The sequence below is a fragment of the Triturus cristatus genome, chromosome 7 (genome assembly GCF_964204655.1).
Source record: "Triturus cristatus chromosome 7, aTriCri1.1, whole genome shotgun sequence".
Classification (NCBI taxonomy): Eukaryota; Metazoa; Chordata; class Amphibia; order Caudata; family Salamandridae; genus Triturus; species Triturus cristatus.
In genome coordinates this window covers 259,013,419-259,033,422 of record NC_140590.1, presented here as the reverse complement: position 1 = coordinate 259,033,422, position 20,004 = coordinate 259,013,419, and the positions used below count along the sequence as shown (strand labels likewise).

Below are 20,004 nucleotides of genomic sequence, written 5' to 3'. Positions count from 1 at the left end.
CAGGCACCTTGAACAATGACAGATGTTGTCTATTTTGAAGGTAAGTTGTGATGGCAGCGAGATGTAATCTAATTGATGTGTCTGCTAGATTACATCTTTGAAGATGCAGCAGGTAACATATGATATGCTGAGTGGAGGCATCTAGAGGATTGATGTTGTTATTGTTACAGTATATAACAAATCTTTTCCAATTGGCTGCATAGCAGGCTCTAGTGGTGGGGAGCCTAGCTTCTTTAATAACGTCCATACAATCAGGTGGAAGATTGAGATAACCAAACTCTATGACTATAAGAGCCAGATCGCCAGGTTGAGCTGTGCTGGATCTGGATGTCTGATCTCTCCATGGTTCTGTGTTAAGAGCTGTGGGGAGAGGTGTAGTTTTTGGTGCAGGACTACTGATAGTTCCAGCAATGTTGTGTACCACGGTTGTCTGGCCCATGTTGGAGCAACTAGGATCAGTGACTGTTGTTGCAGCTTGCGCACCACTAATGGAATTAGTGGGAGAGGTGGAAAAGCATACGCAAAACTGCCTGACCAATTCATCCATATCGCTTTGCCTCTGGACAATGGGTGTGGATATCTGGCGGCGAAGCTTGGGAATTTTGTGTTGTAATGTGTGGCGAAAAGATCTATCTTTGGCTGCTCCCACATTTGGAAAAATGGTTGAAGAACTTGTGGATGAAGTTCCCACTTGTGAATCTGTTGTGTATGCCGACTTAACAAATCTGCCATGTGATTTTGAATTCCTGGGAGATGTTGGGCTGACAGGAATATGTTTTGAGGAATGGCCCACCTCCATATGCTCTGTGCTAGTTGAGAGAGCTGCAGAGAGTGCGTCCCCCCTGTTTTTGTAAATAGTACATTGCTGTCATATTGTCTGTGCGGACTAAGACAGCTTTGCCTGATATCCGTTTCTGGGATGATTTTAATGCCAGAAAGATTGCTAGTAACTCCAAATGGTTGAGGTGGAGTAGCCTTTGCTGAGGTGTCCATGTGCCCTGTATGGTGTGATGAAGCAGATAAGCTCCCCAGCCGGTGAGCGATGCGTCTGCTGTTAGCACAATCTGTGGAACCGGTTCTAGGAACGGTCGCCCTTTGGAAAGGTTTTGGGTGTTCTACCACTGCAGAGAGCGATGTGTGCAGCCGTCCACCAACACCAGATCTGTTAGCTGACCTTGAGCTTGGTTTCACTGACGTGCTAAGCAGTCCTGAAAGGGGTGCATCTGGAGTCTTGCATGAGGTACTATGAATATGCAAGAGGCCATCATCCCTATGAGTTGCATGAACACTCGAGCTGGAAGTGAGTGTTGTGGCTAGAATCCTGTTATAAGGGCTTGCATGCTTGTTATCCTGGCTGGACTGGGTTAAGCAAGGCTTTTTGAGGTGTTTATTGTGGCACCCAGATATTGCTGGATGTGGGATAGTTGGAGGTGAGACTTTGTGAGGTTTATGGTAAACCCCAAGTCCTGAAGTGGTTGGATTGTGGCGTGTGTGTGATTTACACACTGGGTATGTGACTTGGCTTTTCTGAGCCAGTCGTCCAAATATGGGAAGATGTGAATTTGTTGTCTTCTTAAGTGGGCTGCTACCACTGCCAGACATTTTGTGAAGACCCTGGGTGCTGTGGTGACTCCGAATGGGAGAACCTTGAACTGGTAATGCTGACCGTCCATTACAAACCAAAGATATTTCCTGTGAGCAGGGTGAATGGGAATGTGGAAGTAGGCGTCCTTGAGGTCTAATGTGGCAAGGAAGTCGCCCTGTTTGAGTAGAGGGAGGACCTGTTGAAGAGTGACCATATGGAAATGGTCTGATTGTATGTAGAGGTTTAATGGTCTGAGGTCCAAGATGGGTCTCAGGGTTCCGTCCTTCTTTGGAATGAGGAAGTACAGGGAGTAAACCCCTGTGTTTTGGTGATGAAGGGGAACTGGTTCTATTGCATGTTTTTCTAGGAGGGAAAACACCTCTAGTTTTAGAAGCGTTAAGTGCTCTGCTGACATTGGATGCTGTTTGGGTGGTATGTTTGGGGGAGTTTAAGTGAGCTCTAGGAAATAACCTGATTGGATGATTTGTCTCACCCACCTGTCCATGGTAATGTTGTTCTAGACAGGTAGGAACTGTAGCAATCTTCCCCCGACCAGAGTAGAGTGGTCCGGGGGGAGTGGAGGGAAGTGATTGTTTTGGGGTGGAGGCGGTGCGAGTATTGGTAGTTTTGCCTCTACCCTTGTTGTTATTGCCCCTGTAGCCTCCTCTGTAATAGCCTCTGTTAGATGAGGTCTGGGTGGGACTCTTGTAGGAAGTGGAGAGGTTATCAGTGGTAAAACCTCTAGAGGCCCCCCTATAAGAGAAGCGACGAAAGGAACTTCTGGGAGCTTGCGATTGCAAAGCTCCCATTGATTTGGCAGTGTCGGTATCCTTCTTCATCTTCTCCAAAGATGTATCTACAGTGGGCCTAAATAAGTGTTCCTGGTCAGACGGCTGATTTAGTATGGTAGTTTGAATTTCAGGTTTGAAGCCGGAAATGCGTAGCCAGGCATGTCTGCATCAAAGGACCCTGGTGTTAATAGCCCGGGATGCTGTGTCTGCAGCGTCCAGAGCACAACGAATGGAGATATTAGTTATGAGCTTGCCTTCCTGGATGAGATCATTGGCTCGTGTTTTATATTGGTCTGGAAGGTGTTGTAGTGGGGTCTCTAGCTCGTCGTAGTGTGCCCTATCATATCTAGCAAGCAAAGCCTGTGTGTTGGCAATCCTCCATATGTTGGCTGCTTGGGAAGCTGTTCTTTTACCAGATGCGTCCAGCAGTTTTGACTCCTTATCAGGAGGTGGAGCATCTCCTGTGGTTTGGGAATTAGCCCATTTCCTGGTATTGGAGACCACTAAGGAATCCAAGGGTACCTGCCCTTTAATATAAACAGGGTCAGCTGGGGCAGACTTGCACTTCTTTTCTACCCTGGGGTTAATGACTCTGGCCCTTAAAGGATCCTTAAACACCTCAGGAACATGTTTGATTACCCCCTTTTAACATAGGGAGAATGGAAGTGGACCTTTGGGATGGAGCAAAAGTGTCCATGAGGAAATCTTCCTCTACAGGGTCTGTGAGTAAGTTCACCCCGTGGTATTCTGCTGCTCTGTGTATGAGCGGAGTGAATCCTATAGTGTCCTCCGGAGGGGATGGTCTAGATGGGTAGATGTCCTGTGGTGTCTGGGACATCTGGTGTGTCATAATCCTCCCATGGGTCTTTTGGGGTACCACGAGGACTAGGTTCCCCTATAGGTGGATCATCCCCTTCGTTTTCAGAGGTGTCATCATCATCCTGTGGAGGAGGAGATGGTGAGGGCAGTGAATATGGGATAGGAGAGTGGTGTGGAGGTGGAGGAGGAATTCTTAAAGGAGAAGTTGCGATGTCTCTCTTCTTTAAAGGAAGTGGATCTGGTACAGGTTTGTCCATTTTTCTTTTCTTGGAAGGACTAAGTATCAGTTGATCTGTGTTGGGGTCTTTTTGAAGAGTTTTTTGGGTTGGATCAGGTCGAAAAAGCTCCTCCTCTGAAGTGTGTTGTTTTGGTGCCGATTTTTTCGGGTCCGACTGTTTGTGTGGCAGATGTTTTGGAGTCATCTTGTGCTCCTTAGGTCTGGAATCTGGAGTTTTCCTGGGTTCCGGTAGGGTCTTCAGCGCCGGTTGTTTGTTCCGTGGAGTTTTTAGCAAGGGACAGGATCAGCTGCGTATCATCAGCGTAAGATGTTGTCTCAATCCCATAAGACGAGATGAGGGAGATAAGTGGAGCCATGTATATATTGAATAAAAGAGGGCTAAGTGAGGAGCCCTGTGGGACTCCTGCCGCGATGTTGCGTCCTGGGGAGAGGAAGGGGCCAAGAGAGACTACTTGTCTCCGGTTGGTCAGGAAGGACTTGATCCAGGCCAGTGCAATGTCGGAAATGCCGCAAGATTTTAGTTTGGCCAAGAGTATGTCATGGGAGATGGTATCAAAGGCGGCAGACAAATCAAGAATCAATAAAGGGTTTATTAATTAACATGGTCAACAGAAAACGGAAATCTCCAAGTGGCTGACCTGTCTAAGTTGAAGGGAAGACACGCATCCAAACAAAGTGATATTTGAGCTCCTGATTAAAGACAATGAATGACACATCAGTGCTGTTCTTATTAACCACAGAGGGGGAGTTAGTTGGTAAAGAATCCACTTACTGTCTCCACCACGGAATTAGTAAAATACACCAGATCCAGAACTTAACTTGGGCAGCAGCTGATGATCCAATCTGCTCAACTGACTAGTGCTTTAGCAAATGTGGTGTAACCAATTCCCGACAGTGTATATACATAATAAGAGGAAAATCAAAACAGGCATTTAGGGCAGTAAACTGCGCTCTTTCATTGAAGTTTAGTTAGCATTTACATTCAGAGAACAAGATAATTTCCTTAGAAAGTTAGTTGGTGCACGCAAATGTTCACGCTATTCAAATGTCTCACTGTATTTAAATGCAAAACACTACTTTGTGTGATAACTAGTACCCCAAAAACTAGTAGGACAGGAATCTGTCTGCTTGGATTCTTCCTATTAAATCACGTTTATGTCTCTAACAAGGAACCAAGTTGTGTAGTTAGCCCCAAAATGCAAAGATTTTTCACAGTGAGTCATTGTACCTTCAGAGCTGGAATATCCTCTACTCGGATAACAAACTCATCCCGCTCTCTAAAAATGCCTTCCCCGTCACTTTCCAAGTCCTCCTCATCCGTTTCCCCGCTAATAGCAGCAGAATCTTGCTTCTTGGCCAAATGGAGTGGCCTGGTGTCTTCAGGCTCTTCCTGTTCTGGGGACGCCTGGGTCAGGGGTTCTTCTGGAGTAGGTTCTACCTGTGGCTCATTGGGTGAGACAGGTGGTTGAAGCTCAGGCTGCGAAGAAAGCTCAGAGGGCACAGGACTAGATTCCCTTTCCTCCACCATCGGGACGTCTTAAAGAAAGAAAAAGCACACTTACGTCAGAGGTCAAAACCATGAGTAACATTTGACGCAGTAGTAGCACATTATGTAACCCAGTCAACAGCTGCCATATCTCAAAAAAACAAGGACGTACGACTTAGGATTGCTCATGCATCACAAGGACTTACCTGTAACAAATCTCTAAGCTTTTGAGCACCTTCAATCTAACACAGTGAGTCACCTGAAGGGGAGAGGCTGTGGACTAAGGGCTAGAGCAGTCAACCTCAAAGCTGGGGGCCCGGGTTAGAGTCTCGGCAGGGACGCTCACCATCTTGTGATTCTGGACAAATCACTTAATCTACCCGTGCCTAACAAACTGAACGTGCCAGCCTGTAACACAACTAGTGCTCATGTAAAGAGCTCTGATACCTTTGGTTCAAGTTCTCTCTATATAAAACTCCCCCTCACCCCCCCCAAAAAAGCAGGGTACCATCCATCGTGATTACAGTGTGCTGTAGATAGTAAGTCAGCAAACACAGGTGCATCTTCGGGTACTTTTTGGTAGGATTAATACAATATGTGGACTTGGTTGAGTCACACTTGAATTTATTAAAGGAAGTGCCAATACAAAGTCAGTTCTTAAAACACTTCATAAAGGCATCCATCAATAATGTGAGAGCTATTCACTGCAGCTTGACGAATGTTCTGGGTTCACATGGTGTGCATTATTCCGCCATCTAGTGGCTGGGTCAATTTAGTATTTTTTTTTAAGTCTCGCCCAAGCAGCGCTTTACAATGTCTCTTAGAGACATGCTGTATTCAGGATTTAGGCATAAAGCTCTGCCACTTTCCACCCATCTTTTAGGTCTCGCCTGGCGTTGCAGCACAAAGCGATGCTCGCTCGGCGAGAGATTTTGTAGATGAGGGGTTTTCAGAAAGGGACTCGAAGCCCCGCCCCTCATTTCCATTGGCTTGCGTCACCGTTTATGCTAAACGTGGCCTGCTATTGGAAATGAGGGTTTTTGGTTGACGCCCTTTCGCCTCCGATCCAGACTGGGTCGCCTGCTTTGCTGCTGTCGCAAAGCAATTTCTTATCTTTATGGGGGCCAGCCATCTGTTTTCACTCAGCACAGTGCTTATTTTTGCATCGCGCTTTCAGTGAAAGTGAAAGCGCGATGCAAATATAAACAAGCGGCTGAATGAAAACAGATGGCGGGCGCTTGTTTCTTTACCCACTTTCTTCTTATTTCGGCCGTCCGACACGCTCTCTTACTCTTTTGATACATAATTTTCATCTTCCCTTCTTTCCATTACCTTTCGCTTCCTTCTCTTATTTCGCCTCTTCCCTGCCCCTTTATTTTGCCCTCCCCGTCCTAATCTTTCCTCACACACTTTCCTCCTTGCCATTTTACTTTTCTGTTATTTCGTTTCCCCCATCCCCTCCTCTTTTCCGGCGGCGTCTTCCGTCTCCCACCTTTGGAAAGCACAAAGTTAGCATCTGATGGGAATTCCGTTGATCTTGGCGCTTGAACTGGTCGTGTTTTTCTTCTGAAGGTGTGAGTGTAAATGTGGAGGGGGCATCCGCAGAGCTCGGGGTAGGGGGGTAATCTCGCTCTTGCCTTAGCCTGGTGCCAATGATACCAGTCGTGCAGAAAAAGGCAGACCACACTGCTGCCCAGCGCCGGAGCTACACACTCCACATACCTCTAGAATTTGGAGAATCGCAAAACTTTCTACCCCTTTCGGCTGAGAATGACAGACCCTTAGATCTGCACAAAGCGAATATCTACCTTCTTCCCGCCGGTCGCTTCTGCGCTCCCTTATAGCGGCGTGTCTGCCTCTGCTCCCACACACTCCACATTTTTTTCGGCAAGCTACACTGACCTTGGCAACTGTATTTTATATATGGGAAAATCACTTCTCGCAGCCTCCGCTGAAACCGTTCCCACCGGGAATGTGGAATCGCAGCAGCAGAGTAGAAAAAAAGTTTAGCGAACCTTTTATTCGTCCGAGCGCCGTTCTTTTCCTCTTCCTCATCTTGTGCGCAGCTCTGTTGCAGACAGAAACACACCCATCCTCGACACACACACACACACAACAGAAAGTTAATAAGACAGAGGTAAAGACATTGGATTTATTGAAATCGAAGTGTGCGGCAGCAGAGCGGGGAGGACGGGGCAGGGCTCTCTCTCTCTCTATGCAAAACCTAACTCTTGCAAAACTTTGTCTAAACTTTCACTTTCAGAGCGGTGAGGCGGGGTTTCGCGGCAGCATGGAGTAGGGGGTAGCATGGAGTAGGGGGTAGCAGAGAGGGGAAGAGAGGGAGCCAGCGGCACTGCCATTGAGGCCTTCCAGCCCACAGAGCTCCGCGTGAATCCAGGCTCGTTGACCCGGCCTTCCAGGGCACCATGTACTCCCCTTACTGCCTCACCCAGGTAAAGACAAAGACCTCTTTCTTACTTGTTCGTGCACAGCTGCTTTGCTGGGCATCCTCTTGGACGAGGGATGTGGGTGTGGAATTTTCAGCCTTCCTTGGCAAATGTTTGCATGGCTCCTTAACAGCATTGCCCATTTTGGTCAATACATTTTACTGGCATTTTATATTCATGAGAATATAAACTATCATACTAGGCCGTTCAAAAAATGTCTGCGTGCTTCTGGCCCATTTTCACCTGTAGAGGGACGGTAACCCTAGTCAGTTCATCACGTTCTCTTCACCCCGTTAAAATTAATGTGGTGAGGGGGGCGTGGCTTGAGCGCCGACTGGAATGGCAGCCGGCTGACACTGCTCCGGGCCGATATCGAGGGAGCTGATAAAGTTCTATTTGTAGAGGAGTTCCGAGGACGATTTTAATTGAGGACTTAATGGTCGGAACCTCTACTGCTCCCAAAGATACCTGCATTTTCCTGCGGTAAGCCCGTACTCTCTCCGAATTTTGGTTTAAACATGTGGCGCGCTGTGCGAAGAGTGTTGCGGCCGCCGTCTAATCTTCTATGCGATTTTCACCTCGCATAGCGGTCACCGTTCCTTGAACATGCCGCTTCCTCAAAATTACTGCATTGCTTTAAAATGCCTCAACCCTTAGAGATCATCTTTTATTTCATGACGACAGAGACACCTTCCTCCTAATTTCCACTCTGATGTATGGAGCGCTTCTTGCAGTGCCTGTAATTGCTACTCTTCAACTTCCTCCTCAGAGTGACTTTCTTTCTCCATGTAATGTCGTCATAAAAGGAATGTGTGCTATATGAAACAACACCTTATTCTACAGCATTTTTTCTCTCAGCTTTCAAAAACTTGCCCTGGCATATAACGAATTCCTCGGACTGACCTGTGAATGCCATCCTGTGGTTCCTCACATTATCTAAATATCATTGCAATTTCTCTCCACACAAATCCCATTTTTCATGGAGATGTATTTCAGAAGTGAACTACTGCCATCTTGTGGATCTTTTTAGAGTTTATTGCTGCATTTTCTTTTCACATGAATGTCATTTTTCATGGATCTGCTTTGTTTTTGAAATTTTTAGAGTGGATTTTTCCTTCTATTTGACAATTACTTTATATTGAACTCATCTCTGCGTCACTTCTTCCACATTGCGGTCTGCATTAACTATTTTTCAACTGCTGGAAGATATCCTATAATTAGCCATATTATTTAAGAATTAGCGGACTATTTTTGCTGTGGTCGTTCTTAAGTATCATTCCTCTCCTGCTGGGAGCTGTCAACGTTCTGCTCTACAAATTTCTGTCAACTTATTTCTCCCATGTCGGGTGGGAGTACTAGGGGGGGAAGAGGCAACATTTCATCCAATTTAACTACATCTCGCACAAAATCCACCATGCTGCCTACTTCCAACCCCTTTTCTGTTCTACAGGATGACATAGAGGAGCCTGCGCAAATATGTGTACCTCATCCCACCGAAGCTCCATCTACCATACCGCCTCCTGTACCCATCTCCGAACCTCCTTCCTCTCAAGTCAATGCTAAGACTACCTCTAAACCAAAGGCGTCATCGTCTCTATCCACCATTAAAAGTGTTAAAACGTATCCTCCTACACCTACCATCTCTCCTCTGGCTCATTCAATGGAACTGCTTTTGGATGAAATACGTGCTCTAAAGCCGTATGTGATAGAAATGAATACTGGTCTACAAAGCTTGGAGGATAATTGGTTCTCACTGCAAAGCAAACTTACTTCTGTGGAAGATCAAATCGAATCGTTGCAGGTCTCTACCCGACAAATCTCTCCTATGAAAACTGAAATCTTACCACTTTAAAAACAGGTTGAAAATATCGAAAATCGCAGCAGACGTAATAACCTACGTATTTATGGCCTCTCCGAAAGTTTGGAAGGATCTAATCCTATTGCCTTCTTTCAGTCCTTTATCCCACAATTGCTTGATATTCCAGCTTCTCCTCTTTTGAACATACAGAGGGCCCATAGATTGGGTCGTCCTCCCTCTACTTCTTCATCTCAACGTAAACCGAGAGGGGTCTTACTCTATTTCTTAGAGTATACTGACCTATTGAAAGTTTTGCAGGCAGTCAAAATCAAACGTCGCATCTCCTGGCAAGATTCACAACTATTTTTCTCACAGGACTACGCCAAATCCACCGCAGATAGAAAACAGAGAGAGTTGAATGCCAAATTCGGTTTGATGCATCCTTGCCTCTTCAAAGTAACTTATAAAAATAAAACCACCACATATGAAGACCCAGCTTTACTCCAACGTTTTCTTGAAAACTGAGGAATCCATGGTTCTTGCAGGACCATCCTCTTCCTGAGAACTTCATCACTTTTTCATGTTTAATTGTTGTCAAGTTTTCACTTTATCTCTTCCTTATGCATGATAATTGAATTAATTTCTCCTTTTTCCATGTTTTTCTCATTTCAGGTGTCGTATCCCATTAGTCCTTGCCTCTCATTGTTTTTTGCTCTTTTTTTTACTGTTGAGATAATTTCATGTTTTTTATTGTTTCATTAGGTTAGATCTACAGTCATATATCTATTTTGTGTTCTTAGTGTTCATGACAGATAAACGAATTCTTCCTTTTTCCCATATCTCTCCTTTTAGGCATTACCTATCTCCCTCCGACACTTATTCTCCAATGTTTTAGTATTGTTTGGAATATTCCCTTCCTCGTGGTCGCCCCCGGAGTTGTTCAGTTGGTTCATCTTCTCGTCTTGTTGCCTCAACACCCTCCACCCATGTTTGAGTCTTTGGTATGTTTTGTCGTTTTTCTTTTTTCATTGTCTTATTTTCTCCTCTTTTATCTTTCCTTATCTCTCTTCTTTGCTCCATTCTCCTCTTTCCCTTATTTGGTTCTATCTCAGCATCACACTCCCTTCCTTTATTCTATCTCAACTCAATCTTTATCTCCTCATCATTTTCTCTTCTTCTGTTTTTCTTCAACTCAAAAACTATTTCATTCTTATCTTTTCCAAATGGTTTCTAAATCTTATATTTTCGTATTTATTATAAAAACTGGTTTTACTGATTGATATTATCTCTGAGTCTGTACTTATTATAACATGTATTCTAAAGATTTTCGCAGCTCTTACTTTTGCATTTAATATTTGTCCTATATGTTGTTCATACACTCATCGAATGTTTTTTCATAATGTTTAACTTTGTACTTTACTATATTTCTATATGGAAATATTTCTTTGCAATGAATGGTTCAAATGAATTTGTATTTTATCCGATCTACATATGTTCCTAAAAGTCATCACTTGGAAGGTCAGAGGCTTAAATTCCCCTATTAAACGACAGCGAGTCCTCTCCCACTTAGCTAAAATGGATGTCAATATAGCTATGTTACAGGAGACACATCTTACTGAAAGTGAATCGCTAAAATTAAAGAGGAATCGGGTAGGTGACATATTTTTCTCACCAGGTGATGGTAAAAGAAATGGTGTTATAACCTTATGTCATAAAGCACTCAATGTCAATCTCCTCTCACAAGACTCAGATAACGAAGGTAGATGGGTGTTTACCAATCTCTTAATAGGAAAACCCCCCATATCCTTACTTAACATATATGCACCTACCACTTGGGATATCTCTTTCTGGACTCACATCTCCACATTCCTTCTACAACATCCCACAGAAAACCTCATTTTTGCAGGTGACTGCAACCAAGTAATGGATCCCTTCCTTGATCGCAATTCTAAGGTCTCCTTCATCCCAAACAAATCCCATGAAGCTTTTTTGCGAACTATAGAACACAGAAACTTGATCGATGCCTGGAGACTTTGCAATCCAACTTTAAGAGAATACTCCTTTTTTTCTCCGCCACATCAGACACAATCCAGAATTGATCATATTTTCATCACATGTAATGTTTCCCAATCTCTGCTCTCAGCTGATATAGGGCCCATCCTCATTTCTGACCATGCTCCTGTTACGATGTAACTAAATATTCTCCAACAATCCGCATCCCCAAAAAGATGGTGTTTCAACAACTCTTTACTTCTTGATTCCGACTTTAATGCCTCTTTTACCACTTTTGTCCATGATTTTTTTCAAAATAATCAAACTGGAGAGCTTCCATATGGTACAATCTGGGATGCCTTCAAAGCTACCGCTCGAGATTTCATCATGAGGTACTCGTCCAATAAACCTAAATCTTTTAGAATAATACACAACACTCCCTCACTAAAATCAAAACACTAGAACACATATTCTACACCTCTAAAACAAAGACTTCTTTGGAAGATCTTATAAATGCAAAGATAGCTTTCAATAAATTACTGAAGACGAGCGCGAAATACTATGGTGGCCAAAATAAATCGGGCAGATTATTAGCCAATTATCTTAAGATTAAGCAAAACAGGCTTCACATCGATTCTATTATAGATGATAATCAAACACCAAAGTATAAAGATTCTGAAATTCTTCAGGAATTTGTTCATTTCTACGAATCCCTCTATACTCCAGAAATTATACCTTCAGATATAGCTATTTCTCAATACTTTTCCACTATCCAGAAACATGATGATCTCTCTCCTAATATGGATACTTTGGAATCTGACATTACACCAGATGAATTAACTGCTGCACTTAGGACTCTCAAAAAAGATAAAGCCCCAGGTCCCGACGGGTTTTCTATGGAATTTGTTTTTGCACTTCACCCAATTGCTTATCCTGCACCTACACTCTCTTATCTCCTCTTTCAAATCCTCTTGCAACTCATCAGGTTCCTTTCTAGACGCATTTATATGTTTAATACCGATAGACGGCAAGGACTCTAGATATTGTAAAAATTATAGACCCATTTTGTTAGTCAATGTAGATTATAAGATTTTCACGAAAGCGCTAGCCATACGACAAAAAACGGTTCTCCCTTTACTGCTCGGCAAGGAACAATCAGGCTTTGTTAAAGATCATAGCATCACAGATAATACAAGATTGTTCTTCAGTATTTTATCTAAGATGTCTCACCACTCAGGTTCACTAGCTGCAATTGCCCTTGACGCGGCGAAAGCCTTCGATAGAGTCTCATGGCCATTTATTTTCTATGCTCTTAAATGGTACGGCTTTGGCCCAAACATTATATGCCTAATTGCCTTATTATATTCAGAGCCTAAAGCAGCTATCTCTGCTAACGGTCTTATATCTCCTTACTTCACTCTTCACACAGGTGTACGCCAAGGCTGCCCTTTATCTCCTTTTCTTTTTAATCTAGCTTTAGAACCTTTTCTTTCTCGTTTGCGTCAGAATCAATCCATCACAGGTTTTACGTCCGGTTCCCAACACATAAAATTAGCAGCCTATGCTGACGATATATTAGTTTTTCTCTCTAATCCACAATCCTCACTCCCTGCTTTTCTACAAGAGGTTGAAGCCTATGGTTTAGTATCAGGATATAAATTAAATACCGACAAGTGTGAGATTATGCCCCTAACTAAATACACTTTTAAAGAAGATTTTCAGATCTCCAATTTTACATGGAACTCCATACATATAAAATACCTTGGCCTTTATTTCTCTCCCTCCATACCCACATCTATTTCTCTCAACTTAGACAAATGTATAGATAAATTACAAACGCTTACTGCAAAGTGGCATCCACTTCATCTCTCCTGGGGGGGTCGTTTGGACACCATCAAGATGATGCTCACCCCCATAGTTCTCTATATCATTTCTAATATACCATTACTTATTCCAACCAAACACTTTCATAAGATGAATTCTTTATTGACAACATTCTTATGGAAGAATAAGAAACCAAGGATGGCATTACAAAAACTAACAAGACCAAAATTGTGAGGAGGCGTTAATTTTCCTCACTTCTCCAATTATCATAAAGCTTTTCAGTTGAAACAACTATTGCATTGGTTATCTGATCACACACCTAACAGACCATTATGGGTCGACCTTGAAGCTTCTTTTATAGAACCTTTTTCATTTCAAGAATATCTTTCTTTCACTCGTAAACCTCAAAAACATCTCACATCAGTAATCAAACATTCCTGTAAATTATTGCAAGCTACCCTTCCTCAAATTACACATGATCTTAATACTTTTCTTAACTCCACAATTTGGCACAACAAGCAGGTGTTAATCAAAAACAAACCAATATATTGGCAAACTTGGAGAAGCAGGGGTCTAATATGGGTACACCAGTTATATGACCAGGGCATACCCCTCCACTTTACGCAAGCACAGACGTGGAACAGTTTCCTTCAATTACATCCGAAGGCCTCTACCGTTTATTCTCGTTTTACACAACTACTCATGGGCAGGGATAAGTCTAAAATAGAACTCCTTTGGGAGACTGACTTGGGAGTTAGTTGGTCCGTCTCTTTTTGGAACTATATATGGTTGAAAATAAGAAAATCCTCTAGAACAGCAAGCACCACCCAAACAATTTTTTTCATTTATAACAGATTACTCTTTACTCCCGCACACTTACATAGGATACATGCCAATACTCCTAGTTCATGTTGGTCATGCTCTCACGATTTTGCCGACCTCAAACACATGTTATTTGTATGCCCGAATGTTTTTAAGTTTTGGCAACAGGTTTGGTCTCAAATTATCACCATTTTCAAAACAAAAATTCCTCTATCCTTTATTAATATTTTCTTAGGTAGCTTGTCTCCTGACTGGCAGAGTAATCACTCACAACTCCAAATCACTGATTTATTATTAGCCGTGGCTTTTCAACAGATAACAAAGAATTGGAAAGACACCTCCAAACTATCATATCTCGCCTGGTATTATGCTATCTGCCACAATCATAGATTAGACACAACTCTTGTCTACCCAATTTCACTTGCCACAAAACGATTACACCTATGGGCTCCTGTCACACATTTCTTAGATAATAGTTCGAAAAAATCCTTCACTCCCCAGATTTCGTTCCAAGAAGTTGCTAAGCCTCCTTGACTTCCTTTTTTTTAATTTTTTTTTTTACTAGAATTGTTTAATATTTCATCTTAATACTATGTATATGATACCATATTGAGACAACATTACACCTTCCTTTTGTTTTATTTTTTATTCTTTATCATTGCTCTTTGATATGAACCATACTCTTTCCGCCTTTCGACTTATTTTTTTTCCAATATGTTTTTCCTTTTTATTCTAATGTAACTATATATTGCTATTACCCTTCATTTGTCTATTCATTTATTTACCACTCCTTTACTTGATTATATGTACGAAGTGATGTTCATTAGCTGATTTATTTCAATAAACTTACTTTTGAAACTTAAAAAATTAATGTGGTGATGTTCTTGCGGAATGCGGGACGCTTGTTCCCTCTCAATATGTACAAATGATACACGCTAGCGTGCAGACAGTAGGGCCAAGGGTCCAGTGTTGTGCACATAAATACATAACAAGCATTTGCAATTAAATAGGTCTCGCATTTACGCGAGTTTGAGTTAATGGCATTGTAAACGGCAATGCCTTTTATTTATGTTTTGGCTTTTAAAACATAAATAAAAGGCATTGTCATTTATACAATGACAATAGCTTAAACTCGCTTAAATGCGAGACCTATAGCATTGCAAATGCTTTTTTTTGTTAGCTGCTCTCTGGAGCATGGACCAAGTGCGCTTTCTTCCTCATCTCTTTGCAAGGAACTATTTTTATCATTTTACAAGTGCTTTCCTTGATGTGCAATGTGCTTTCCTACTTTTAACACAGGTATACTGCTTCTTATATATAATGGTTTCACCCTATCTGCTCTCTCTATTGACAGCTTAGTTACTTAAACCCACAACTGTACTGTACTGTTCCACTCCACTAACGTTTAGCCATGTTTCACATCAACATGGCTAAAAGACATTAGCAAAGCCACCAGCTCACTCGCATAGGCAAAGACTACTGTCTTTGCCAATGCTTGTTTAGCCAGACTGGATAAACCCTTTAAGCATCACGTTCCTAAGAGTACCCATGTTTTTATTTCGGTCTACTAAATGTACATTGTCTAATGCATTTGAAGGGAAAGCAGGAAACCTGAAAAATGTAAGATCTGTTAAAGTGTATGTATGCACTTGAATGCTGTGTGAGACTGCTTTGATAAAGGCTGACCCAAGGTCAGTGAATGATCAGGCTGCTCTTGGACAGTGTGCACAGGCTGAGACTTTGTTGCGCTTGTGACTGTCAGGGACACAGGACTGTTTTCCAACAGTGGCGGTGAGGAGGGAGTGGGAGTGTCTGATAGCTGCTATTTGGTACCTATGTCTGCCCTGCGTTGCCCCGAGACACTGTTCGTCTTCTCTTTTGCTGCAGAGGATGAGGGCGGTGGTAGCAGGGGTGAGGGGAGCCTGCAAGGGGTGAAGCGATAGCTCTACCAATAAATATACTTCCATGGCAGCAAGGGTAGAGCAGTGGGCCCTGTACTCTCACATCTACTGGGCCTAGCTTCAGGTCGCAATGAAGCTACGGTCTGCCCTCCAATGGAGCCAGTGTACCACTTCAGTCGAACACCGGCAATGCCAACCGTTTTTTTTTATCTCTTTATACAAGTATATCCAAGAGCTTAAAAGCAAAAAACACAAAACTTCAAATCTGGCATCGGCAACAATCTGAGGGGGTGGTGGGGAAGCGGGTATATACGGAGAGGGTAAAGGGAGATATACCAGGATGGGGTGACTGGGGAGGGCCAAATAGTGTGAACAGGCCTGAGGGCCACCATCATGAGCAGGGTGGAGCTAGAGACATGGGAACTCACCCAGGTACGGCTTTGCAGTAGGAGTGCAAGTTTATCACCCACACGCTATTTCCTTGAACTATCACTAGGTGATCTAAGAACTGGAAAGAAGTGCAGAAGACATGTAGAGGGGTGTCAAAGCACTAGTACCAGGATGCCAGGCCTTGTCGCTAGTCTGACTACAGAAACACTGGACAAAACTCTACAGCAACATTTCAACCAAGCAAATAAAGAAACCGGGGGCTCTTCACACCACCTCCACCCAAGCCTCTGTGCTGATAATTGAGAGTTTGGTTGACATGGATGGACTTCTTGTTAATTGTACTAGTTAACGCATGCAGACATTTCTCAAGTTTGGCTTCCCACAACTATTCTCACTTGTATTTTCTTCATTTTCTATATTTGGTATTACAGAAGGCCCACGGTAACAAGGATTTACTTGAAGCAAGACGAGAGTGCGCACTCCTATGAGCCCGAGTAAATTCTCTAGCCAGTCCATGAAATGTTCTACGTATCCTCTTAGTTGTGGGGGAACAGATATTTGTTAAAACAGAATATCCTTGAACTAAATATTACTGTTTATTCCTTGATTTATTGTTTGTACCCAATTCACTTGTAGTCCAGTAACAACTGTTTCTGTTCTTTGTTATATCGACAAAAATGTAGGTGCTTTCCCTGTGGCCGTAGAACAAAAAAACTTTTTTAAAATTATAGACACAACAAATTCTGAATAAACAAGGAGATAACACTGTTTGGGGGCTCTATAATTTTTAGACAAAGTATCCTGAAATATAAATATATATATCTATATCTATATATATCACACCACAAAGAGGCCCAATACTGGAGGGGCAGGCATTTATTCACCAGCATAGCAGCGCAAAGGATTCCCCCATTTCCTTACGCGTTTCGGCATAACTTCTGCCTTGATCACAGGTGGGGTTCATTAACTTGCAAAATGCATACGTGCGTGCTTTAAAGTCGTAAGGTCACATGACTTGCTGATGTTAATAAATCCATTTATTAAGATCCTGAACAGTACTTTGAATACCAGTGCAGTGCACCACGGGGATTGTATTTTTCCAACAGCAAGTCATGTGACCTTACGACTTTAAAGCACGCACGTATGCATTTTGCAAGTTAATGATCCAAACCTGTGATCAAGGCGGAAGTTATGCCGAAACGCGTAAGGAAATGGGGGAATCCTTTGCGCTGCTATGCTGGTGAATAAATGCCTGCCCCTCCAGTATTGGGCCTCTTTGTGGTGTGATGTTGGATTTGGACGGGCTGCTCCATGCCCGTTGTCAGAGGCCGCCCTGTAGGGTCGGGGGCTCCATGGCTCGGAGGCTTGTTTGGAATTAATTACTGGAGCATGACCCACTCGCCACTGTAAGCCCATTGAGGAAATGCTATTTTAGTGAAAGTACAGTGGCTGAAGGAAGGGATTCGTAGTGAGGGAATCTTCACTACGATCGTGCTGGAGCCCGGGCATTCTCACCAGACGTACATGGAATATCAGCACCATGCTAAGATTGTTCAACACATGCCTGCGTGAGTAAAGAACATTAATGAAACATGGATGCACGCAAAACTGTACTTTTAACATCTTTAACTAAAAAACGAAAATGGATTTATTAAGATCCTGAACAGTACTTTGAATACCAGTACAGTGCACCATGGGGATTGTATTTTTCCAACAGCAAGTCATGTGACCTTACGACTTTAAAGCACGCACGTATGCATCTTGCAAGTTAATGAACCCCACCTGTGATCAAGGCAGAAGTTATGCCGAAACACGTAAGGAAATGGGGGGAATCCTTTGCGCTGCTATGCTGGTGAATAAATGCCTGCCCCTCCAGTATTGGGCCTCTTTGTGGTGTGATGTTGGATTTTGACGGGCTGCTCCGTGCCCGTTGTCAGGGGCCGCCCTGTAGGGTCGGGGGCTCCATGGCTTGTTTGGAATGGTATCTATATATATATATATATATATATATAGATATAGATATACACACACTCACACACACACACACACACACACACAATCAACTCTGAGCCATTTCCCATGAAAAATCAACACCTGAAGAGCCATCCGCGTGCCCTCAATTTTTGCAGCAAAAGACACAACCTTACAACACCAAACATGTTCAAAGAATTTCAATTCCGAACTAAAGTCATTGAAAACTATACAGAAAATACGAGAACAATGGACAAATGTCCCATCACATCATAACCATACTAAGAACTCAGCTGCTCCGCCACCCACGGCATGATACTCAATGCAGAAAGGAGGGTGAATTATAGGAACCTGAATAGCCCAGGTACAAAATAGATCTCTAAGGGATAAATTAACCAAAAGAGAGAAAACGTTTTGCAGCGTGAATCCTTTTCTGGATTCACATGCTGTGCATTATTCGGCCATCTAGTGGTTGGGTCCAGAATAGTCCATGTTTGTTTGTTACGTTTACCAAATTTAAAAGAAAAAGTCACCCTAAATGAGGTGGCTATTCTGAATATGGAGCAGTCTATTGTGCAAATGGAAAAGGCGGGCAGGTATCTTTCTGGTAGAACTTAATAGAGAAGTAATCAACGTAGTCCATAAAATGCACTTAAGAAAATGTCACTTCGGAATTTAATACGAATATAAGCCTGCACCCCGAAACCCAAATTACGTTTGAAGGCTCGACGAACATGACTCAGTAACTATCACAACTGCCAGGAAATGCGATGTCAAGCCAGCATCCTGTGCTCACCCACTGACAGACTAACTTACAAGTGACACTAAAAAAGGGTGTGGGTCTCATGATAGAACGCATTCATAAAGGGACATCATGGTACGATGGACTATTATGGAACAGATATTAGTCTCCACGCTATAACCAACTATATGGAGAGATCAATATGGTATCAATCACAAATGCTTCAGGAAGGTAACATTCAACCCTGGGGAGAAAGATCACCTAATCAAAGTGGAGCACACCACCTGAGATACAAAAGAGTTCCCATAAACTGTGCAAGACTACCTTAGGAAAGCAGTTGCTGCAGACTACGTACACATGCCAAGAAGTGACCGGTTAAGGCGGGGAAACAAGGACTTCATTAACTATTTGAGAAGGTTCTATTACTTTTCCACAAATGAGCTCTAGAGGGAAGGACTTGAGGATAAAAGGGGAGCAAACTTTACATCCAAAGGATGGGGAGCAAACATTAGGAAGGATGGGGAGCAAACATTAGGAAGAATGGAGCCTTTTAGACAACACTGGGCCAGAGTATAATCAGATGCGGGATGACAACACACCTTGTGGTAAGAATAGGAGAGGACATTCCATTGCTTCCAAAAGGTGACTTTACGGAACCTAAAGGCCTAAATGATGCTTATTTCCACATAACCATAGAAAGAAACACCTTGTTTACGAAATGTCTGGCAGCTCATGTCCATAGGGATGCGAATCAAGATAGAGATGTAAAAAGTGATCCCTCATTATGAGTTGCAGAATTTGTAATTATGTAGCATCCCACAGAATTGATTATTTCATTCGGAACACACCTTACTCAGTACAAACATTAAAACGTTTGTGTGAAATAAAATACAGGACGAGGGCTTGTAAAGGTTAAAAACATTTGTGCAAGTGCTTTGTTTATGAAAAATGTGCTATCTTAGGACGTGGAGGATCTGAGCGCAATAGTATTTACCTGTTGCAGTACTCCCGCATTAGAGTACCACAGGGCTCGAGCCCCACAAGAAATCAAACAGACCTGACAAAGTGTAGACACAGAATTGGTGAATTCCAATGAGTAAAAACTTCAAAGAACTAAATGAACTTATTGAATTTAGCAGCCAAGCTCGTAGGGTCAAAGAGTTTAGATGTCTGCAAAGTGGTGTTTACACAGAACTCT

General features: G+C 42.7%; 1 protein-coding gene across 1 annotated transcript in view; it reads right to left on the bottom strand.

Annotated features, from left to right (window-relative positions):
• Positions 1 to 20,004, bottom strand: part of PRR12 (proline rich 12) — a 638,795-nt gene that overhangs the window by 292,803 nt on the left and 325,988 nt on the right. The window contains exon 6 of the mRNA XM_085616148.1: positions 4,662 to 4,969. Within this exon, the coding sequence (XP_085472274.1) occupies positions 4,662 to 4,969 (308 nt within the window). The remainder of the gene's footprint in view (positions 1 to 4,661; positions 4,970 to 20,004) is intronic.